Source organism: Salvia miltiorrhiza, chromosome 4 (genome assembly GCF_028751815.1).
Source record: "Salvia miltiorrhiza cultivar Shanhuang (shh) chromosome 4, IMPLAD_Smil_shh, whole genome shotgun sequence".
NCBI classification, from domain to species: domain Eukaryota; kingdom Viridiplantae; phylum Streptophyta; class Magnoliopsida; order Lamiales; family Lamiaceae; genus Salvia; species Salvia miltiorrhiza.
The window spans coordinates 9,489,749-9,514,380 of record NC_080390.1 but is presented as its reverse complement, the minus strand read 5'-3'; the positions used below and the strand labels follow the sequence as shown (position 1 = coordinate 9,514,380).

The window sequence follows — 24,632 nt, the reverse complement described above, 5'->3', positions numbered from 1 at the left end:
GATTGATTGGGTATAATATTGAAAAGAAAAAAAAAGCATACATCATATAAATAAGTATATAATTTTTTTTGAATTGATAAAATTCATATATGACTTTATTACATAAATACATCTAAACTATATTTACTCATTGTAGCCTAGTAGGCATTATATTGAGTTTTACAACGCCTAGTTTCACTGGATGCATGTATCACTAATTCACTATTATTTAAATTCTATATGTTCAAAAGTTTAAACATTTGAAATTCGAATAGGAGACGACTGTTAAATTATATTGAATGAGGCGTTTATTATATATAAACAGATATATGAGAGCGTTTAAATAAATTTGCAAGAATTGAATGATCAAAGTTCGCTCTAACACACATTATACATGTACAGGTGCATTGAAAGTGTCAAAGCAAAATAGTGGTGATTTTTTTTTTTTGGAAAAGTAAATAGTGACCGGTGATCTTTATATGAGCATAATATTTAATTTAATTGCCCTATATATAACCCAACTAATTCTGTTTTTATGTGTTAGGTAACATTTATTATTATTATTATTATTATTATTATTATTATTATTATTATTATTATTATTATTATTATTATTGTTGTTGTTGTTGTTGTTGTTGTTGTTGTTGTTGTTGTCGTTGTTGTTGTTGTTGTTGTCGCCGTCGTTGTTAATCATCATCATTACAATATCTACACGAGGATTAATTGCGCCCTAATTTTCATCTACAAATGCATAATATATCAATCTCCAAGACGAAAACAACAAGGCGCGCGCCTCTCATTATTCAGATGAGATCCTCTGTCCTACTATTTTAGGGATAAGAGTTGATTTATGTGAAATTATCATTATATTTTATTGTTTAAAAACCAACTAAATATCAGTTACATCATCCCAAAGGGCAAACAGGTAAAAGTCCCAAACTCAAATAAAAAGAAATAAATAAACAGATAGAGGGAGAGAGTAGAGGCATACACACTTTCTAAATAAATAAATAAAAAGTTAGTAAACGTCACAAACTTATTAAATAAAAAGTTTTCATCCCACGGGTGGCTCGCTTATCATATATTACTATTAGTCCCTTCGTTCACAAAAATTGCACGTTTATATTATTTTCGTATATGTTTACAAAAATTACATATTTTTATTGTTTAAAAATTATTTTTTATAAATTAACCTCATTCACACTTAATATTTATAAAACACTTAATCATTTAACACATCAATTTTAATGGTCCCTTTCCCCACTTAATTTGGATCAATTCTCTTCTACACTTTATACACATCTTCCAATTATTTATTAAAATATTTGTCCTCTACTCCACCATAAAATCTTTGATTATTTTACTATTTTCAATCCAAAAATATCTGTTTGGTTTGATGAATTTGAAATTAAAACTTCTTAATTTGTAATAAAACTCAAATTCCTATCTCTTAATCTCTTATTCGTACTAACTATAACAAATTGGGATAATTGCGTGAAAATACACAAACTTTGCCAAAAATCCATATTTGACGTGAAGTTAGGATTTTACATTTTAATACACCAATTTTCGTTGTTGTCCAAATTTGACACGACTTAATTCTTAAAAATCCAAAAAACAACCCCTTTTTGTAAATAATTATACAAAGACCCACTTTTGTTATTATTTGGGACATTTAAACCAAAACAAGATATTTCCTAATGATGTTTTCTTTTAATCTTTGATCCGCGCCTAAAATGGTTTAAAAGAAAACATCATAAGGAAATATCTTGTTTTGGTTTAAATGTCCCAAATTATAACATAAGTGGGCCTTTGTATAATTATTTACAAAAAGGGGTTGTTTTTTGAATTTTTAAGAATTAAGTCGTGTCAAATTTGGACAACAACGAAAGTTGGTGTATTAAAATGTAAAATCCTAACTTCGCGTCAAATATGAATTTTTGACAAAGTTTGTGTATTTAGGTGCAATTTTCCCTCACAAATTTAAAATCCACTTTTTTATCCTTTTCTCAAAATCAATTTAACACCAAACAACATTAAAAAAAATACAAATTCACTTCCTCTCCTTAACCTTAACCCTTCCTCTTCCCTCATCCCAATCCATCCACTTTAAAAAAACAAATTCACTCAATTTTCTACGAATCAAGAAAGCAATTCTCTGTCTCTCCTCCCCTCCTAGCTAGTGAGATAAAATGTTGGAATCTTGGAGATTCTCCCACATGAAATTCAACTTGTTCACCACCATCACCCTCGCATCGATCATCTTGGTCCTAATCTTCGCCGACAGCATCTTCTCGAAGGTTCCAATCCAGTTCGAGAATCTCAGCGATCATCCCAATCTGCTGCAGACTCATCAAGCTGCCAGAATGCTCAAAATCACATCAGCAGCAGGCTTCGAGAAGATTCCGCTCCGGCCCGAACGGAATCTCCTCAAGCCCGAGGAGCTGAGAATCTTCTCGGAATCTGATCCCACCGGAAGATTCGATTCCCGAGTCCGAGGATTCCTCCGCGGGAATCAATGCAGATTCCAAGCATTCATGACGTGGATTTCGCCGCTGGATTCCTACGGAGAGAGGGAGTTTTCCGGATTGGAAACGTTGTTCGAAACAAATCCCTCCATTTGTCTCATCATCCTGTCCGAGACCATGGATTCCGACAAGGGTCTCAAGATTCTTGAGCCGTTGCTCGAACGCGGCTTTCGCGTTCGAGCAATGGCTCCGGACTTGTGGGATTTGATCAGAAACACTCCCGCTGAGATTTGGTTTAACGAGATCAAGAATGGAATCAGGAATCCCGGTGAGATTCCCCTCCCACAGAATCTATCAAATTTGATCAGGCTTGCAGTTTTGTACAAGTATGGAGGAATCTATTTAGACACGGATTTCATAATCTTGAAGAGTTTGGAGGGTTTGAGGAATTCGATTGGTGCACAGAGTGTTGACCTGTTTGGGAATTGGACAAGATTGAACAATGCAGTTCTTGTTTTTGACAGAAATCATCCACTTGTTTACAAGTTCTTGGAGGAATTTGCTTCAAATTTTGATGGGAATGTGTGGGGTCATAATGGGCCATATTTGGTCTCTAGAGTGGTGGAGAAATTGGATAGGGCAGAGGAGTTTAATTTGACGATTTTGCCCCCGATGGCGTTCTACCCGGTCTCCTGGACGAGGGTGACCGGGTATTTCGCCAGGCCTAGTGGTCGAGTGGGTGAGAGATGGGTCGAGGCAAAGATCCGACAGTTCGGCGGGTCAACTTATGGGGTCCACTTGTGGAATAGCAAGAGTAGTAGTGTAGAGATTGAAGAAGGGAGCATTATAGAGAGATTGATTTCTCATGTGGTATGCAACAAGCTTACTTCTTGGAGTTCTTAAAGAGGAAAATGGATACATAGGTATTTATCTCATGAGCATCCAAATGTGCAGAATTTTTAATTAATACTTAATTAGGGATACATAATCCAATCTTTTTGTTACAATATTTATTTCATGTTTATTTCTGTAAATTTCTAAGCTATTTGCTTTTTGCAAGGATTTAATTTCCTTTCTTGTCTCTAGCTTTCTTTACTTGAGAATTGAGAAACACTACTATTTTAATTCTTATTCTAGTATTCATTTCTGCTTCCTCTAAGTGACTAATATAAAGATATAAAAGACCAAACCTTGGTGCTAAAATAAAAAATAGCCTTAATTAAACTCTGTTGCATAAAGAGTTCATCATTAAAACTCCCTTGTGAAGCAAGCACACTGCATTATCATAAAATATTTCTGACTCAAAAGCAACTCCAATTTGCTTACAGTTTTGGCTGTGGATCACAATGGATAGATATCATTTGATGTCAAGTTGCTTAAACAATAATGGAAATAAGCTAATCCAAGTGTTAATTGATTATTTAAACTTTGCTTAATTACTTTAATTTAATTATTGGCATGCTTAGCATGATCAGCTACTAAAAACTGGTAAATTATGATTAAGATGATGTAGATTGTTGATATTCCTTAACTATTAGACAATTGACTATATTAAAGGCACATAATCTTAGGCTTCTCCGGTAAGCCAGTTTGGGATATTGATTTTCCATTTTGCACATTGTCGATATAGAATTTAGTACTTTTTTTTTATCAGAAAAAAAGCATATTATTGAAAAAGAAGAAGGTACCAGTGGTACCAAAGTCAGCTTACAACACAGAGCTAAAAAGCTTTGATGAACTGAGGGATGGCTCCCATGCAAAAAAATCAAAAATCTTGTTCCAACTCCACATTATAGTTTTAATCTTCATGATAATGCTCTTAAACTCCCACACCTTGTCTTCGAATCTACTTTCATTCCTCTTTCTCCAAATCACCCAAATTGTGCACATCCATAAGGCCTTTAGAAACTGAGTGCTCTTCTTGCCATTTGCCAAATACATAAAAGAAGAGAAATAGTGTAGGCAGATATATATATATATATATATATATATATACATTATTACTATGTATATGTAATATGTATGATTGCTGCATTAAATTCAAAATAGGAATCCTGCCTCACGAGTATCAATTAGATTCTTGGAGAAAAATGAACAAGGAAAACATAGATATTCACTATAATTCACATGAATTTGTGTTACATTGGAAAAACAATTAATCTTACCTTGTCCGAAAAATGATACTAAATGTTTCTCAATCATGGAATGATTATTGTGGGGTTATTAAGGGAACAATTTGTTGTTTACTAAGTCAATCATAATATATTTGCCCATGAGGCCTTGCTCTAGTGCCAAAGCTGAGGCACCCAACGACTCTTCTTTATGAAAGGTCATGGGTTCAATCTCGCCTGCGTGCGATGATGTTTTCCCATTTTAGGTGGTCCTTTGTAAGGGAGGTCTTGGTTTCAATTCCATTTGCGTGCAGTGAAGTTTTGCCACTTTAGGTGGTGTTGCATTCTCGCCTGCGTGCAATATTGTATATTTATATACCTCTTATAATTTCAAAAAAAAAAAAAAAAATCAATCATAATATTTTCTTGTAAGCTTCGCATTTTCCAAATTTTGTTTTCCTATGTTGACCCTTTTTACAAAAAAATATCAATTAATCCATGTATACATATTAATATTATGTATATACATAATACCTTAAAATTTGAAGTTAATTGTTTTGTATTTAATTCGATCATTAATATTTAACAGCTTGACTAATTTAACCCTAGACTAATTTGGCGGCTGTGTAATTAGATTTGCTTATTTGTTATGTCTTCCTTTTTTTTTTTTTTTTTTTTTTGAGGGCTTGTTATGTCTTCCTTATTCCTACGAAAATATTTTAGGAAGCAAAACAATTACTTTGATTCTTTTAAAATAGCTACTATCATAACAATTATTTGTTTTGGAGTTAAGATAGAAATGGCGCTTTTTTTTTTTTTTTTTTTTTGAGGGAGAAATGAAGGCATATTATTAAACTAAATCCCGATGAATCAAATATCACAAATTCTTGTGTGCACATAGGTGCACGGTGCGCCCGGGTCAAATCTGACCCGAATCCGTAAACGATGGAATATTTATTAAACGGCCTAGAACATTTATCAATTAAGTAATTAGCTCAGCTGGTTTGGACACATTCTTACTATCTTTGAGGTCGCATTTCTACTTCTTCTCCCTCTCTTAATTTTTTTTATTTTCAGTGTTTTTTTTGTAAAATTTTGTTTTTTGTTCTTTTAAAAATATAATTTTAATATATTAAAGGTGTCACTTAGTGATACTATTTTAAAAAAAATTACAATATCTACATTAATAAATGATATTATATTTATATTTGAATTACACTTTTAATTTATGTATAATGATAATGATACTATTGCTGTTACTAAATTACACTATCTATATTATTAAATGATAATACTATATTTTTATTTGAATCACACTTTTAATTATGTATAACAATACTAATTTTATTATTAAATTATACTATCTACATTAATTATTGATACTATATTTATATTTGAATGACACTTTTAATATATCTAAACAATACTCCCTCCGTCCACGAAAAAGTGCCCCATTTGGGTGCCGGCACGGGTACTAAGAAAGCTGATAAAGTTGTTTTGAGTGAGGTAAAAATTACAACAGGGGTAGTGCTAATAATATTGATTAGTTTGTTAATATTTTATTGTTTTTTAGTTGTTGAGAGTTTAAACAATCCTACTCTTTATTGAGGCCGATTTTAATGTTAAGACTATTTAATTTTTATGCCTATTTTAATTCTTGTGTTTTTATTTAACATATTCATTCTTGTTTTTTTTATGCCTATTTTAATGTTAAAGACTATGTAATTTTTATTTTATTGTATAATTGTAGAGAAATTAATTGATTAGTTGGCAACTAGAATTCACACGTGAAGTGGATTTAATTTTCAGAACATATTTATTATTCCGGATGCGACCCGCCGAGGCCGGAATTATTTTTTCCCTATTTCTCACTTTTTTTCCCCCTATTATCGACATTTTATCACCTACAATAATAACCAATTAATTTACAGCTGCAGTTCAGTTCTTTGTACATTAATATAAGTTCAGTTCTTTGTACATTAATATATCATCAATAATCAATTCACTTAATATATTCATCAATCGCGTAAGAAGCAGCAGCATTTCAAAATCGGTTAAGAAGCAGCAACAACATAATATTGATGAAGTATCATCATTTCAAAATCTAAAAGAAGCAAAATCATGAATCGAGACTTATGAAGTCAAACATGAGATTGATCTAACTTCAATAATTTTTAGCATCTAATGTCATTTCCGCAAAAAAATTCCAATTGTAATCCACTCAAACAAGGAAAGACTCCATGTTTTATTTAATGTCATTTTGCATCTAAAAAACATGAGATTGAATATATAAATTAAATATTAAATTTAGAGTATGGGGGTTCCGGGTTCGACCGGATTTCGACCCGGACGGTCCTAGAAAATAGACTCAATCCGGATCGAACACATATAGTGGGTTGGTCTGGTCCGGACCGAATCCGTCGGTTCGGGCGGGTTCAGCGGGTCCGAGTTGGGTTTGCTCACTCCTATTTGTGTGTATTTCTTCCACTTGTTTGAGTTCAGAGAAAGAGTAATTTAATTTTGGGGGAAATGGGATTGATTAGGCGTGGGAGAGTTGGATTCGTAGTTTTAATTAGTGAGTTAATTGTGTGGGTTAATTGCATAGATTAAATAAAAGGGTGGATTTATTAATGACATAAGTTGTAAATAAATTGAAAAGTAAAGGGTATAAATGTACAAAAAGGTAAACATGGCACTTTTTCGTGGACAAAAAAAGGGTAAGTAGGACACTTTTTCGTGGACAGAGGGAGTATTATTTTCTAACTCAATGACACTATCTGCATTAATAAATAATACTATTTGGATATACAAATGACACTATAACATTGAAATTAACACTATAACATTGTAAACGACACTACGTATAAATGACACTATATGAAAATGACATTATCATATTATATAAATAATACTATTATGTTCCCATTCAAAAAAATAATACTATTATGTTCTACAAATGACACTATATGGAAATGACCCTAATATTACTATAAAGAACACTTTTATATTCTACAAATGATACTAACATTATATGAAAATGACACTAACACTATCATGTTATATAAAGAACACTTTTCTGTTCTACAAATGACACTAACACTATATGGAAATGACACTAACACTATTATATCATATTACATAAATAATACTAACGTATTCTACGAATAACCCTATATAGAAATGACATTAACACTATTATAAAGAACACTTTTATGTTATGCAAATGACACTAACACTATATAGTTCTACAAATGACACTGTATGAAAATGACACTAACACTATCATAAATGATGCTATATAATTCTACAAATGACACTATATGGAAATAACACTCACACTATTATAAATGACACTATTATCTTATATAAATAACACCAACACTATTATATTTTACAAATAGCACTATTATGACACTATCATTTCAAAATGTTAAAGTGTCATTTGAAATGTTTCGTTCGTAATGACGTAGTGTCATTTCAAAATCTTAAAGGTGTCATTTCAAATCTCATAGTGTCATTTTAGAAATGTTAAAGTGTCGTTACGAATCTTATATTGTTGTTTGAAATCTTAAAGTGTCATTCCAAATGATTTAGTGTCATTTGAAATATTATAGTGTCATTTCAAATCATGTAGTGTCATTTGAAATCTCATAGTGTCATTCGAAAGGTTATAGTGTCATTCCAAATCTTATAGCGTCATTCGAAATCATGTAGTGTCATTCAAAATCTCATAGTGTCATTCGAAACGTTATAGTGTCATTCGAAATTTCATAATGTCATTCAAAATCATGTAATGTCATTTCAAATCTTATAGTGTCATTCCAAATCATGTAGTTTCATTCGAAATGTTATAGTGTCATTCGAAATTTCATAGTGTCATTCGAAAGCATGTAATGTCATTCGAAATCTCATAGTGTTATTTCAAAATCTCAAAGTGTCATTTTGAAATGTTCAAGTGTCATTTCAAATGTTAAAGTTTCATTCGAAATGACGTAGTGTCATTTCAAAATCTTAAAGGGTCATTTGAAATCTCGTAATGTCATTTTGAAATGTTAAAGTGTTATAGTGTTGTTTGAAATCTTATAGTGTCATTCGAAATCATGTAGTGTCATTCGAAATCTCATAGTGTCATTCGAAACGTTATAATGTTCTTTATAATAGTGTTAGTGTAATTTCCATATAGTGTCATTTGTAGAACATAATAGTGTTATTTATATAGTGTTATTAGTAGAACACGATAGTATTATTTATATAACATAATTGTGTTAGTGTCATTTTCATATAGTGTTAGTGTCATTTGCAAAACATAAAAGTGTTCTTTATATATAATAATGTTAGTGTCATTTATGTATAGTGTTATTTGTAGAACACAATAGTATTATTTATATAACATGATGATATTAGTGTCATTTTCATATAGTGTTAGTGTCTTTTGTAGAATATAAAAGTGTTCTTTATAATAGTGTTAGTGTCATTTTCATATAGTGTTAGTGTCTTTTGTAGAACATAAAAGTGTTTTATTTATAATAGCGTTACTGTCATTTCTATATAGTGTCATTTGCAGAACGTAATAGTGTTATTTTTTTAACATGATAATGTCATTTGTAGAACTATATCGTGTTATTTATATAATATGGTTGTGTCATTTAAATATTAATGTGGTATCATTTATTAATGCATATAGTGTTAGTTATTAAAAAAATAGTGTCATTTAAATATATTAAAAGTGTTATTTACTAATAAAAATAGTGTTATTTATTAAAAAGAAAAAAAAATAAAATCAAAAATATAATTTTAAAAAAAATGAATAAAAAAGAAAATCACGATGAAAAAGAAAAAGAAGAAAAAAACAAAAAGAAAATGCAGATATATTAAAAGTGTCGTTTAATAAGAAAAATAATGTCATTTTTAGATATTTTAAAAATATCATTTATTAATCTAGATAGTGTAATTTACTACGAAAATACTATCATTATACATAAATTAAAAGTGTCCTTTAAATATAAATATAGTATCATTTATTAAAATAGATAATGTAATTTACTAAGAATCAAAACTGAAAAGAACACAAAAAATAAAAAAACTGACACTAAACACAAGAGAAAGTAGCAACTCATCTGTTAGCCAATTGAGTTGTAGGTTCTGATGTTAGATAAAACGCGAATTTTATATATATTGTTGATTTCTAACAGGGTCAGATTGACCCGGGTGTACCATGTACCCAGGTACACACAAGAGTGCCTAATCAAATATAGCAGTCAACCGGGAAAGTTCGACCTCCAAACCATTACATCGTCACAAGAATTAGCAAAAGACGCTAGCAAATTTTTTTGAGCATTCTGTACATTTCATTTTCATGCATTTTTTTTTAACAATCACTTAATATAATAGATAATTTTTTGTAATTCAATTAATTTAATATCAAGTAGATTGAAAGCATATAAAGACATACCTTTATGCATTTAAAAAAAATGTTTCATCTTCTAAACAAATAAACTAATTTTCATTATTAATAATTTGTAATTTTACTTTTAAATTGAGAATTGACTCAAATTCAACATTAAAAATTAAATAAGAAAGAAAAAAAAAAACGGATAAAAATAACATAAATGTAACAAATCGTACAATATTTAATATGGATAGTTGAACAATAAACAATGTATTATATTTTTCTCTTGTATTTCTTATTTATTACACATATATATAGATATATAGATTAAAATAAAAAATACTCCCTCCGTCCATGAAAGAACTTCCTAGGAGGGAGTGACACGGGTTTTAAGAAAAAATATTGTTGAGTGTATTAAGAGTGGATAAAAGGTAGTTGAGTGTATTGGGAGTGGTGAAAATTTGTTATAATTAATATTGGGAGTTGTGAAAAGTGAAAAGTGAAAAGTAAGAGGATTATAAGTGGTGGGATATAGTCCAAAAATAGGTAGGAAGTTCTTTTGTGGACGTCCCAAAAAGAAAAGATAGGAAGTTCTTTCGTGGACGGAGGGAGTATATATCTATATTAAAAAAAAATGGGAGGGGGCTTCAGTCCCCCTAGCCCCCTGGATTCGCCACTGTCCATACTAATACAATCATTGTGAACCACATGGATAGCAAGCAATGAGTCCGAGTAAGCTGCCACCGGACCAATATCATTGTGGATACAGAACCCGACACGAAGGAGAAGGGCGTTAAGCCCCCCATCAAGGTTGTGCTTGTACTCCCTACTTTCTGGGCGACAACTGCGATCGAGACACCCTTCCGGTCTCTAACCACAAAGCCCACCCCGATGCGGCTGCCATCGTCCTACCGGGCCACATCCACATCAACTCGGAATGAGTTCTTCCTCAGTGGTACCCATCGCCTATCTCCATCTTTGGGAAGAAATTGTGATTGAGCATTGGTAAGAATTCTAGCCTCCTTATAATTCTTGACAAACATGGCGTTGTACTCCCACATATCCACACCAAGAAGCGGCTCTTTCCCATGTTTGACGTCACAGAGGCGACGCCAGATCTACCAAAAACAGACACAAAGAATATCAAGATCCTCCTCCCCCTACTAGTTCGTCCAGACTGTGCAAAAGCTCCCTAAAACCCAGTTGGGAGCATGATTTCATAAGAGACCACCAAGAAGTATTTCTCCAAAATGAGCTCACCATAGGCCAAAAGATTAGACAGTGAGAAGTATAGCCCCAATCCGCCTTGCACCAGGAACAAATACCCAGCATTGGTATATGGTGACAGCGAAGATTCATATCCATTGTGAGCCAATCGTTAACCGCCCTCCAAAGGAAAACCTTGATATTCGGGGGTAAGTCATGTCCCCACATCACGCTCCTGTGCTTCTTAGCAGCCAAAGACGTCGTGTGAGGGTTCGAAGTGTAGTAAGCCGTCTCAACCAAATAACCAGATTTAACACTGTAGCGCCCATTTTCATCATAGCACCAGTATCGAGAATCACACCCACTATCTTGGTAAAGTAAACCCCGCACACATCCTCATTGCGCATGTAGCTTAGGATTGTGCCACGTCGCACAGCTTAAAAATTTCGGCTTTTACACTAAAGTTGAACCAGAATTGATTTTTTCCTAACATACCGCCGGTTGAATTGTAAAGTAGTTTTTGTTGTGAGTTGACTTTTTTTGGAAGTTGTGCTCCATTTAAAATCAAACACGTGAGCTAGGCTATGATATTCCATGCTTCTACTCTTATGTAGAAAATATTCGAACAAATCCATTATCTCAACTGGTGTATCTTTGTCTCCAAAACAATTATCCTCCCATTAGAGGACACAACACATCATGGAAGGCTCAAGCTTAAAACCACCGGGTATGTTATAATTATTTTGCCTTTTTAATTATTTCGAAATGCAGCGGCTTGAATAATGTTGCTCGTGACGATTTTGGAAATTTTTTTGATGTGTTCTATCTTGTTCATTTTTTGTTTGTAATCCATTTGTTTCCATTTTGATTTATTTGTTATCAGAATATTAACTGTTGACCATTGGTAAGAATTTAAAATGTTTATTTGTATAAGTCCTCGATTTATTTCTTCATCCTAGGGTTGAGTAAATTTGGTACTATCGTGTGATGTTTGGTTTATTTGTTTGATAATTGGTGGTTGAAACAAAAATATGTAGCTCGTGTCGTGGAATACAATGAATATCCGATAACTTATATTTTTGGCTTTCTTGAAAAAGAGTAGTTTTTAAAAACAGTAAGAGCTACAATGGTGACTATCATTAACATCGTCTATTATTTATGTTTACATTAGGAGGCGATTTCACTATTGTCTGCCAGATGAGGTATCTAGATGATGTGAGACAATTATTATCCAAGCATAAATTATCTACCTTGAGTACCTCATGTTTTGGTCATTTGCTTGATGCGAGCGAAATTCATTTTCAAGGTGAATTGTTCAACAAATTGTGTCGAATGTTACACTCTAATGGCTTGTGTCGAATGCTACACTCTAATAGCTTGTAGAGTTTAAGCGTGAATGCGCGAAAACTAATGGTTTATACGTAGTTTGAAACTTGCCTATGCATTAATTGCGTATGGCTTATTTGTGATGAATGGCCCCAATACATGGAAACTTGATCCTCGGTACTTGCATTTGGTTGATGATTTAAAGAAATTCAATGAATTTTCTTGGGGTCATGTTGGTTACGAATATCTTGTTACTTGGACACATCTTGCGAAACAAAAAATTCTAAGGCTGGAATGTGAAAATAAAAATATATCATGGGATGCTAATGGTTTAGTGTATGCGTTGCAATGTTGGGCATATGAGGTCATACCTTCCTTAGGTACATTTTGTGGTAGCTCGAATCCGCATTATTTGATATTTCCAAGAATCCTTAGATGGTCAGTTCCAAGGACTCTACAATCCATAAATGATGATGTGTGAAAGTTTTTCCTTGCGAAGAAGGGATGTGATCCGGTAGGAACATTTGATATTTTTAATCTTAATTGCGAAATATTTCTGTTGAATGAATATCGTCCTTCTTTCATTTGTACAAATGTGTTAACCTATAACTTTACTTTCAGGTACACATTGCATTATCTAGTCTTGAAATGAAAAAATTGGGGTTGCTCTGTGTGACTTCATCAATGCATGTGGCATCTCCGGTTACGGTAGTTGACATAACAAAATAGGTTGGCCGGAAACTCGACTTCAATAATGATAACAAAGAAGATTCACAATTGAAGAGGCATCGGTCTCATAGATCGTCTATACATAGTAGATCCTCGAAAACAAAAACGTGAATGACTCAAGTGGCAAGGGCACAACAACAAAAAAAGAATGTGTTGGTCAGAATCAAATATCTCCTTTAGATGGCCTCAAATGTGGCTGTTGTTTATCAAGTCGTAGTACTCCAGATGGAAGCAATTCCAATTTGGTCCATGGAACACCCAACCTTTGCAATGATGTTGACGGCGCAACGAACAAAGTTTGGTTTTGTTTACTTTAATATATCGATTCTTTGCATCGTTATTTTCACTGATTTCTTATTTGAAACATGTGCAATTTTTTTTATTTACTTTTGTAGGATATGATGCTGTTGCTATTGAGGATGAAGGATCAGTTGAACTCTGTAGAACAATACACGAAAGATAAGTTCAAAGTGTTAGAACATTGTTTAGAATCGTGTGTTTGTGGGTTTGGTAATTCTAATTTCGTAAGCTTTTCAAATGATGTTGACGTTGGAAAACCCACATTTATGCAGAAGGGTCCTAGAGTACATGAGACGTATAGTTTTTTGCCCGAAAAATCTCCTATGTCGGTCGAAGAAAGTGATTTTGTGTGTGAAAAAAACGTGGAAGAATTGATGCATGAGGTGCATCCAAAATGTCCAAATTCTTCTAATTTTGGAATTGATTGTAATGTACCACGTAGATCGAAAAATAGATATTTTGATAGAATGGCTAGTCTCTTACTCTATGATCCTAACAAAAATGATTTCGGTATGTCTGAATTGAAGCCGTATATTAAGTGAATTGAATCTGAAGTGAATACGTAAGTTTATGCTAATGAATAACAGTTAATATTTATTTTTTATACAATAACTTTGTGTATGCTTATTTATATGTTTGTGTACATTTTGTGTAGGGACAAATTTGCTAAGCTGCCAATTGAGATCCTACAGTATGTGGTTCCGCATTGGTTTCATCTCATATGGAGAAGCAATGGATGGCTTGAAAATACGGTGAGTGTGGAAAAAAAATATGTGATGAGGAGTAATATATGCGGAGCAGAGGAATGGATGCGGAAAAAGGACTCACTAGGATCAGAGGAACGGATCTCGCCAGAGGAATGACCTTCGTCAGAGGAACAACCCTGGCCAGAGGGATGACCTTCGTCAGAGGAATGACCCTCGCCAGAGGAATGGTCACAGCTAGAGGAATGGCTCTCGCCAGATGAGTCATTAAAGAACAGAAGGATGATCTGCCCACGTGCCAGAGCAGAGGAATCGCCTGCCTATGGGTAAATTTACTATTATGCCCTCGACCACGCGGGGAGCATGTTCTTAGAGATGAAGTTACTATTGTACCCCTAGCATGTAATCTATAAATACCCATGCACCCGTATCTTGTAAACACACGCTCTCTTTCTTAATACTGCAGCAATTTTCTTCAATTCTCAAGCAATTCAACCTTTCCTTTCGCCTCTCACGATCAAACGCTAGGTAAAACTTGTGGTTTAGATTAGGTGTTGATAAAATACTTTATCAGCTGGCGCCGTCTGTGGGAATAATGAGTTAAGGCGTGAGTTTCAACCACCTACGCATGCAGATCTACAATCGCGAGCGGATTTGCATGCGCAGGCCCCGATTGATACGTTGTTTCGAATACCCAATTGAATCTGGACCGATAAATCCGTTTCTCGCTCCGATCTGTCCGTAAATTCATAAGATTCATGGTTTTATTATTTTCTTCGTATGTGCATGTTGGGCAAATGGGTGATATCGAAAGTGAGGTGTCGATCTATGTTTGTTTTCCATACGATCATAATAATTGCGTGCGATCATCGTATTATCTCACATTATCTCTATTTTTCTGACAAATCTAACGTGTTTTACTAACGATCTTCTGATTGGTGCTCTATTTTCTTTGTACTTTTGGGTTTTTATGGTTGATTTATCAGGCAATATGTTCTCTCTACCAACAGTGAATCCGGATCTGGGAGGAAATCTCTGTTATTCTTTATCTACGTCTGAATCCGTGTCCTGGGTTTATTTCCTAGCACACGGGGGTATTTCGAAAGGGATTTCATAATGGCCTTCGCACCAGTGTTCGGGATATCTTATATTGCGGATTCCTCTGACAAAAGGGGGGTTCGATATGTTTTTATGGAGGTTTTTTCTCATATTTTCCACATGCAGGTACTATGGATTCTTCTGATGCTCGCCGCACCCTTGAGAAGGAGTTCAACAACACTGGGCTCAGCTCTGGCGCCCGCACTGAGATACCCACCTCGCTGCTCAACAGTCTGCCAGCCAGCACTGTCTTCATTACACCGCCGGGTTTTCTCAATACTTCCGCTACCCCGCTGACGGGTCAGAACATCACTCCCCAGAGATCTGCTCTAGTGGCCACTGGATCTGAACTGTAGGGTATGGTCCCCACGTCTGGTGGCGGTCCGATGGACTTCATGTTAACAGAACAGATTATGGCTCTGCTTAATTATGCTGATATACGACAAGTAGGGATGGCAATCTACCCGCGGGCAACGGATATCCGCGAAAACCCGAACCTATTAGGGTGGGTTTGGATACCATTTGATATCCACGGATAGTTTCATGGTTGCAATTCACTATCCATTTAGTTCGTGGGTATGGGTTTGGATACTTACTATCCATACCCGCAAAACCCGTTTACCCGCGAAAAATACCCGCCAATTACCCGTCAATTATCCGTGAATTACCCGTCAAATATCCACCTAAAATTCCATAAAATATGGGCTTTGAATATATATTTTGAGATTATGTGCTAGCATATTATATCTTAAAATAGGCCCAAACAGAAATTGAACTAAGGCCCAAATTCTAATAGTCTAATTTAAATTTGAATTTTGTTGAGCAATTATAGAATTTTGTTGGATTTTATATTTTAGTTGATGAATTTGAATTTAAACATTGTTCTTTGTGGATTTCAACATATGGATTTGAACTATGTTATTTGTGTTGATTTTTTTTCTATTAAATTTGTTGTAAATTTATATTTAAATTGTGTTTCGTGAGTATCCGGCGGATAGTAGGTGGCGGGTGTTTCGTCGTGTTTATGCCATTGTCTATTATTAGTTTAGTCATATTTTATTGTAAAAGTTGTGTAGAGTAGTGGTGATTTCGTGTTAATTCGAGCTTAATGGTTAATTGTGATGCTTTAGGTGTTAAATGAAGAATGTCGATGTTAAAGCATTTGAAGATTATGAAGAAAGCTCACAACGACGCAAAAGAGAGTGTTTAAGACATGCTAACCATGACTCACAATGAATCGGGGGTGATTAGAAGAAGATTGAGAAGAGAAGGCAGTGAGCCGCGGCGTACTAGCCAACCGGGTTGACTGCTTGAAGGAAAATGGGCAGAATGTGAAGTGAGCCGCGGCGCACTAGTCAACCAGGCTGACCCTGACAGTTTTCTGACGGGATTTCTCATAAGAATGGCGGTTTTTAGATATTCAAATACACTTTTTTCACTTAGAACTTCCATCCTTTTCCCCTTTTGAAGGAAGAACAATAGGAGAACTTTAGTTTTTCATTTTATTTCACTTTCTTTACGCATTGGAACGGATTTGCACTTTGAATTTCGTAATTATTTCTTTATCTTTCTTCTTAGTTTTAATTCCATGGTTTACTTTTCTCCTACTTTGAATTCTACAGCATGATGAACTAATTTCCATAATCTAGGGTTGGAGATTCAATTGGGTTTAATTGATTTGCTTGTGATGCATTGATGCACTTTATCCGATTCAATTGTTTGATATTCGATTTAGCAATTGATCACTGCTTGATTGTGTTTGCAACGTGTGAGATCGAGAGAAAAACTCGTTGCTTGACCGTGGTTGAATTGGAATTAGACTTAATCGGAAACGTATAGTCTAATAATTGATGAATTCATGTGATTTAATTAGCGTAGACTCATACTTGAATGTGAAAACTATGGTTTGAGCACCTACGTTAGGAGGAGAATTTTGTGAGTTTATTAATTGTGCATGATCTTCACTTGTTTATTGATTTCCCGAGAAGATGATCCATCGCCCTAGAATCTTTAATCATTGCATTTCCGTTTGTTTATTACTTTGAATTTATTTCTCGTTGTTTTAAATACTTTACTTGATCACTTGAAAACTGGTTAGAATGTTTAGGTGTTTTTATTTTTACGTGTTTAACACATAGATAATTAGCCCTGCTAAGTCTTTCTCGTGGAATACGACTTGGGTCAACTTGTCACTCTACGATTGACCTCGTTCTCTTGCGAGCAATCTAAAGAGTACACTTTAGGTTGAACAAAATTTTGGCGCCGTTGCCGGGGAAGGCTTTAGGCTTAGTATTTGTGTGTTATTTTATTTTCTGTGTTTTGTTTTATTTTCTTTTCCTTCTTTCTGCAGGTGTTTTTGATCCGTTTCTTTGTTTGGTGATAGATTTTTATGCAGGGTCGACGAAGCCTTAAAAGGAAGTTGACTCCTGAAATTGATTATATACACCAAACACGGGAATTGTTAGCAAATCTGGAGGAAGAAGAAGATCAGTCATTTAGTCACGATAGCCTTGAAGTAAGTACAGAAGTTTTGGAAGAGACTCAAAACTCCACAACTCAACCAGCAGGGATGGCAGCAGTAAATCAAAGGAGTATGAGGGATTTTGCTCGTCCGGTGGTTGAACCGAAAACCTCTAGTATAGTTCTTGGAGATGCTGCTAAGAATTATGTGCTCAAGCCTATGCATTTTAGCCAGCTACCTTCTTTCTATGGAATGCCTTCAGAAGATGCATTGAACTTCATCAGAGAGTTCTATTCTGTGGTTACTGATTTTCCTCCACAAGGACTCAACACGGATCAATTGAAGATGAAGTGTTTTCCATACACTTTGAAGGACAAAGCTAAGGTGTGGTTCATGTCTCTTGAACCAAATTCTCTACGGAATTGGGATGCTGTTTACGAGAAATTCATGGCTAAGTACTACTCCAACCAGAAAACTCAAGAATTGAGAGCACAAATTGTCACATTTGCTCAAAATTCTGGTGAGACTTTTCATGAGGCATGGGATCGATTTCGGAGTCTTCAGCGACAATGTCCACATCATCATCTACCACCTGCATTGCTTAATCAGTTTTTCTATGATGGTTTGGCTCAAAACTTTCAATACATGGTGGATAACGCTGCAGGAGGAGATATTGGTAATAGGACAGCCGAAGAGGTCAATAACATATTTGAGACGATGGCCTCGAATTCTCAACAAAAGAGTGCTAGAGGAGGAAGGAGGGCAGCCGTCAATGAAGCTACGCCAAGCTATGATGTTACAAGGCAACTTGCCGAGTTGACTAGGCAAGTGGAACTTTTGAGGGTGAAAGACTCTAAATCTCAACAAGTGATGTCAGTCGAGACTTGTGGGATTTGTGGAGAATCTGGACATGGAGCAAATTTATGCCCGAAAATGGGAGAGCCTATATTTGAGGATGAGGCACAAGTTAATGCTTTGCAAGGTTTTCAACCTCGTCCTAAACTAGACCCATTTGCTCCAACTTACAATCCGGGTTGGAGGAATCATCCAAACTTCTCTTGGAGACAAAATCAAGGTCAATGTCCGAGTCAGAATGCTCAGAATTTTCAGCAGCCACAACAACCAAATCAGCCACAGTATCAGCAGCAACAACCGGGATTCTATCGACAACAGCAGTATCCCAACCAACAAGCTCCACCGAAGAAGCCTTCATTGGAAGATTCACTGAATGCATTTATCCAGTCAACTAATCAAAGATTTGAGTCCGTTGAAGCTTCAATTAAAAGAATTGAGACTCAAGTTGGACAGATTGCAGGAACTGTAGGAAAGCTAGATCAGCAGAACACCAGGGACAAGTTGCCGAGCCATTCTGAACAGGCTCATGCTATTTCTATTCTTAGGAGTGGCAAAGTGGTTGATAACAAGGTAGAATATCCACAGGCTGATGAATCAAGTTCTCAAGAGGCAGAATCAAGCAAGTCGGGAGAAAAGAAGGAGGATGCAAAGGAAGAAGAGGAGAAGAAGGATAATGGGCTTCACAAAGCTGCTAATCCTTACACACCACCTATACCTTTTCCGAGCCGACTAAGAAATGCAAAGCAAGATCAACAGTTTAATGACTTTTACAAGCTGCTATCAAAAGTGAATGTGAATCTGCCTCTACTGGATATGATTCGGAATGTTCCGGCGTATGTAAAGTTCTTCAAAGAACTAGCATCGAAGAAAAGGAAATTCGCCGATGATGAGAAGATTGTGGTGTCTGAAGTGGCAAGTGCAATATTGCAGCAACAACTTCCACCAAAGCAGCGAGATCCAGGAAGCTTTGTTATCAAAATTGCTTTGGGGAACGGGAAAGAGGCGTCAGGTATGTTGGATTTGGGAGCAGGTATTAATCTAATGCCATTTTCTATATTTGAGCAACTTGAATTAGGGGATCTTAAACCTACTCGTTTGTGCTTGCAATTAGCTGATAGGTCTGTTCGTTATCCTAAAGGGATTGTCGAAGATATATTAGTTAAAGTTGGTGGTTTAATTATTCCCGTTGATTTTGTTGTCTTGGATGTGGGGGATGTGAGAGAGAATGGAAAAGAGCATACCTTGTTGTTAGGTAGGCCGTTTATGGCAACAACCAACACGTTAATTGATGTTAAGAATGGAACTTTATAAATGACTGTGTTGGGGGAGACCGTGTCTTTTTCTATTCGAGATAATAGTGTTATACCTGCTACATCTCTTATGGAAAATTGTTCTTTCGTTGATGCTATTGATGCCGCGGTCGAGATAGTATTTTTGCAGGAGAATAGCCTTGATAGAGTACTTGCAGATTCAGAGGCTATGGAGGAGGAAGAATTACTCCTTGAAGAAAGCATTGGAGTGATGGAAATTCTTGGGCTTGGAACTCAAAAAGAACTTGCTCAGCCTAAATTAGAGCTTAAGGAGTTGCCAAAACACCTTAAGCATGTCTTTTTGGAGGAAGATGAGCAAAAGCCCGTGATTATTTTCGCTGAGCTCAATGAGGAGGAAGAAGAAGAGTTAGTGAAAGTTTTGAAGAGAAATAAAAGAGCAATAGGCTGGAGCTTATCTGACATTCGAGGAATTAGTCCTACTACGTGCATGCACCGGATCATACTCGAGGAAGGAGCAAAACCTGTTCGTGATGCACAGAGAAGGCTAAATCCAAATCTTATGGAAGTGGTCAAGAAAGAGATTTTCAAGCTTCTTGCTGAAGGAATCATCTATCCGGTGGCTGATAGTGAATGGGTCAGCCCGATACATGTGGTGCCAAAGAAAGGGGGTATCACCGTGGTGGAGAATGATAAAGGAGAGTTGGTCCCTACACGAGTCACCACTGGGTGGCGAATGTGCATTGATTATAGGAAATTAAATGCAGCCACGAAAAAAGACCATTTTCCTTTACCGTTTATTGATCAAATGTTAGATAAGTTAGCTGGGCATAAGTTTTATTGTTTTCTTGATGGATTGTCTGGATATTATCAGGTGGCTATTGCTCCAGAAGATCAGGCGAAGACAACTTTCACGAGTCCTTTTGGAACTTACGCCTGCAGGAAAATGCCCTTTGGATTATGCAAGCACCTGGGACGTTTCAAAGGTGTATGCTTTCTATCTTTACTGACATGATTGGAGACTTTATTGAGATTTTTATGGATGATTTTTTAGTTTTTGGGTCTTCATTTCATGATTGTTTGAATAAACTTGAGCGTGTTCTTGAAAGATGCATTGAAAGTAACCTCACATTGTCATGGGAAAAGAGTCACTTTATGGTAACAAGTGGAATTGTACTTGGACATGTTGTCTCAAGTGAGGGGATTGCAGTAGATAAGGCTAAAGTGGATGTTATTGAAAAATTACCTCCACCGGTTAATGTGAAGTCTGTTAGAAGTTTTTTGGGTCATGCGGGTTTTTACCGTAGATTCATTAAAGATTTTTCTAAAATTAGCCAGCCTTTATGTCGATTGCTAGCTCAGGATGTTCCTTTTGAGTTTGATAAAAAATATTTACTTGCATTTAATACTCTTAAGGAAAAGTTAATTTCTGCTCATGTTGTTATAGCCCCCGATTGGTCTTTACCATTTGAGATAATGTGTGATGCTTCAAATTCTGCTGTTGGAGCTGTCTTAGGACAACGAGTTGACAAGATGTTGCGTGTAATATATTATGCAAGTTTGACACTGAATTCTGCTCAAGTGAATTACACGACAACAGAAAAAGAGCTTCTTGCAGTTGTTTTCTCATTGGATAAGTTTAGATCTTACATTCTAGGGTCTAAAGTTATAGTTCATAGTGATCATGCAGCTCTTAGATACTTGTTGACTAAGTCCCAAGCTAAGCCTCGTTTGATTAGATGGATTTTGCTTTTACAAGAGTTTGATGTCGAGATAAAAGATAGGAAAGGTAGTGAGAATGTTGTTGCAGATCATTTATCTCGTCTTCCTCTTGTTGATTATGATGAAGCATTACATGAGCATGGAATGATTTTTGATTCTTTTCCATTTGAGAATGCTTGTGAGATAGGTGCTATTCCATGGTTTGCTGACATTGTAAATTTTCTTGCTTGTGGAAAAATGCGCCCTGACCTTTCTTCTCAGCAGAAAAAGAGATTTTTGGCAAATTGCAGGTTTTACTTTTGGGATGATCCCTATCTTTTCCGCCTTGGTAAAGATGAGGTGATTAGACGTTATATTCCTGATGAAGAGATACAAGATGTGTTGGCATTCTGCCACGAAGCTCATTGTGGAGGTCACTTCGGGGGTCGCAAGACGGCTTTTAAGGTACTTCAGTGTGGATTGTATTGGCCCTCTTTATTTAAGGATGCCCATAATTTTTGTCTTGCATGTGATAAGTGTCAAAGAGTTGGGAATATTGGTAGAAGAAATGAGATGCCTCTTAATAATAATTTGGTTGTTGAAGTCTTTGATGTGTGGGGTATCGATTTTATGGGACCATTTCCCAAGTCATCTGGATATGAGTATATTCTTCTTGCTGTAGATTACGTGTCTAAGTGGGTTGAGGCAATCCCCACACGGACATGTGATGCTAATGTCGTTATCAAGTTTGTGCAGGATCATATTCTTTGCAGGTTTGGATTTCCTCGTGCTATTATTAGTGATGGGGGAAAACATTTTTGCAATAAACTCTTTGAGAAGTTGATGAGAAAGAACGGCATTACGCATAAGGTGGCTACTCCTTATCATCCCCAAACTTCAGGCAAGCTGAGACGAGCAATAAGCAAATTAAGGGGATTTTGGAGAAGACGGTTAAACCATCGAGGAAAGATTGGTCAACCAAACTTGGAGATGCATTGTGGGCGTATCGTACCGCCTACAAAAGTGTGTTGGGAATGAGTCCTTACCGGCTTGTTTTTGGAAAAACGTGCCATCTCCCGGTTGAAGTGGAGCATAGAGCTTATTGGGCTATTAAGTCGGTCAATTTTGACTTGCTTAATGCAGGAAAAGAACGAGCTTTGCAAATTTTGGAGCTCGATGAGTTGAGGAATGAGGCGTATGACAACGCCAAGATTTACAAGGATAAGGTGAAGAAGCTCCATGATCGAAACATTGTGAGGAAGGAGTTACGCCCTGGAATGAAGGTTCTTCTATTTAATTCTCGATTGAGATTATTTCCGGGTAAGCTACGGTCACGTTGGAGTGGACCATTTGAGATTGAAGAAGTTTTTCCATATGGGGTGGTTAAATTATTCAATCCGTGGAAGCAAGAGTCGTTTCAAGTCAATGGTCATAGGGTGAAGCCGTACATTGAAGGAGGAATTCGTCCAAAAGGAGTCGAGTCCATTGTACTCGATGATGTGATCTATGATTGAGCATGAAATGGTCGAGCTAACGACATTAAATAAAGCGCTATGTGGGAGGCAACCCACAATTTAATTGCTTTGTTTATTTGCTTAAGTTTTAGTTTAGTTTTATGTTGTCTTGCTTCATAGTGATTTGATGGAGTTTATTATTTTTGTGGTTGGAGGAAGGGGTTTCTATGAAGTTTTAGTGGTTTGGAAAGGAGATGAAGTTGATGGAATAAAAGTTGGCAAATTCGAAATTTGGAATTATTTTAGAGCGAGCCTCGGCTCGCAGCCAGCCTGGTTGGCGCAATATCTCAATTTTGGGCAGAACGCAGAGTGCGCCGGGGGGCACTAGTCAGCCTGGCTGACTCGCGTTTAAGCAAAAATGAGGTGATCCGGGCAGAACGCAGTGTGCGCCGGGGGTGACTAGTGAGCCTGGCTGATTTCAAAAAAAAAAAAAAAAAAAAGAAGGAAAAATCGTGACAAAGAAAAGAGGAGTGGAGCCCTAATTCAAAAATCTGCAACTCCCTCCTTGTTTCACCTCCAGCCGCCTCCCATCTCCAGCAACTTTCACCATCATTTTCCGACCAACACCGGCCATCTTCACTGTCGGAATCCGCGCGCCGTCGACCTCTGTGCGACTCAGCAGCCGCACCGCATCCGCGCGCCGTCGACCTCGCGTCATCAACACCTCTGCTCACTATCTTCGCCACCACCAGACGTCGCCGTCCGTCTCTCCTTGCGTCCTCAGCGCCGTCCGCCCGCTAGTGTTCCAATTTCCATCTCCGGAGCTCCCTGAACTGGCCGCGCTCTCCCATCTCGCCGCCGGCCTCTTTGCTCGCCGTTTGCACTTCCGATCTGCTGCTCCTGTTTTGGCTTCAATCCAGCCGCCGTCAGCAATCCAACACTAACACTTGAAGTGTTTTTCACTCTTGTAGCCACCATTCCTATTTGTCCATCATTAGCTCAGTCATGGGACGAACGAAGACAAGACCCGGCACTACTTCTAGAGCTCCGATTGAGCAACCCGAACCTATGGACGAAGATGCTACACCGCAAGATATCCGTGAAGAATTCCATGCACCTTTTGCTATCTTCAATGATGACGAAGGTAATTGTTATTTGCAGTTGAAAAAGAAAAAAATCTCTTGCCCACGATATCTTGATTGGTGGTTGTTGGGAAGCTTGGGAGTAGATAAGAAAATGGATGAGTATTTGGGATATTTGGGATTGAGTACATATGCTCATATGAAGGATTTGGTTGGCTTTGAGCCTTTGTGTTTTGAGTTTTTCTCAACTTTGACGTTTGATGAGAACATGAAATTTTTCACTTGTCGAATGCTTGGGAATGAGGTCAAAATAACATTGAAGTTGATGAAAGACGTGTTTGGTTTTCCACTTAGTGGGACACGTTCTAGACCGAAAAACTTTAAGTTGAAGGAGGCGTGGCTTGATTTATCTGGGTGTGATAATTGGAATGCGTCGGGTGTATCCAGTAGTTTCATCAAGGATCTGGCACTAGCTTTTGTGCATAAATTTCTTGCCTACAA

At 36.2% G+C, this 24,632-nt stretch overlaps 3 protein-coding genes and 1 non-coding gene across 5 annotated transcripts; 3 read left to right on the top strand and 1 right to left on the bottom strand.

The window, feature by feature from the left end:
* The first annotated feature begins 2,001 nt into the window (after nt 1-2,001).
* Nucleotides 2,002-16,210, top strand: LOC131022624 (uncharacterized protein At4g19900-like). Of its 2 annotated transcripts, XR_009101366.1 has the most exons (3): nt 2,002-3,182; nt 15,761-16,040; nt 16,107-16,210. XR_009101366.1 is itself a non-coding variant. In XM_057952128.1 (2 exons), exons 1-2 carry the CDS (start codon nt 2,172-2,174, stop codon nt 15,812-15,814), a joined length of 1,065 nt encoding a protein of 354 aa, XP_057808111.1. In that variant the 5' UTR covers nt 2,002-2,171; the 3' UTR covers nt 15,815-16,210. The 2 variants fall into 2 exon arrangements, 1 of the variants encoding a protein (XP_057808111.1); XM_057952128.1 differs by having other exon boundaries at nt 15,761-16,210.
* A 1,669-nt stretch (nt 16,211-17,879) lies between these two features.
* LOC131022965 (uncharacterized) lies at nt 17,880-19,937 on the top strand. The gene has a single exon (XM_057952505.1). The coding sequence runs from the start codon at nt 17,880-17,882 to the stop codon at nt 19,935-19,937; it is 2,058 nt and encodes a 685-aa protein (XP_057808488.1).
* LOC131024024 (small nucleolar RNA R71) lies at nt 18,252-18,358 on the bottom strand. Its single transcript, XR_009101620.1, has one exon. It is a non-coding gene; the product is annotated as a small nucleolar RNA R71 (small nucleolar RNA).
* Nucleotides 19,938-23,109, top strand: LOC131022964 (uncharacterized). Its single transcript, XM_057952504.1, has 3 exons — nt 19,938-20,880; nt 20,949-22,368; nt 22,497-23,109. The coding sequence occupies exons 1-3, from the start codon at nt 19,938-19,940 to the stop codon at nt 23,107-23,109; spliced, it is 2,976 nt and encodes a 991-aa protein (XP_057808487.1).
* Nucleotides 23,110-24,632: the final 1,523 nt, after the last annotated feature.

Bases quoted from the DNA above. Each gene is read 5' to 3' on its own strand.
- LOC131022624 (XM_057952128.1), top strand. From the start codon at position 2,172: ATGTTGGAATCTTGGAGATTCTCCCACATGAAATTCAACTTGTTCACC. The intron at 3,183-15,760 runs GTGGGTGAGAGA...TACGACAAGTAG, and splicing joins TCGCCAGGCCTAGTGGTCGA to GGATGGCAATCTACCCGCGG.
- LOC131022965 (XM_057952505.1), top strand. From the start codon at position 17,880: ATGGCAGCAGTAAATCAAAGGAGTATGAGGGATTTTGCTCGTCCGGTG.
- LOC131022964 (XM_057952504.1), top strand. From the start codon at position 19,938: ATGACTGTGTTGGGGGAGACCGTGTCTTTTTCTATTCGAGATAATAGT. The intron at 20,881-20,948 runs GTGTATGCTTTC...ATGATTTTTTAG, and splicing joins GCACCTGGGACGTTTCAAAG to TTTTTGGGTCTTCATTTCAT. The intron at 22,369-22,496 runs GTTTGGATTTCC...CCCAAACTTCAG, and splicing joins CAGGATCATATTCTTTGCAG to GCAAGCTGAGACGAGCAATA.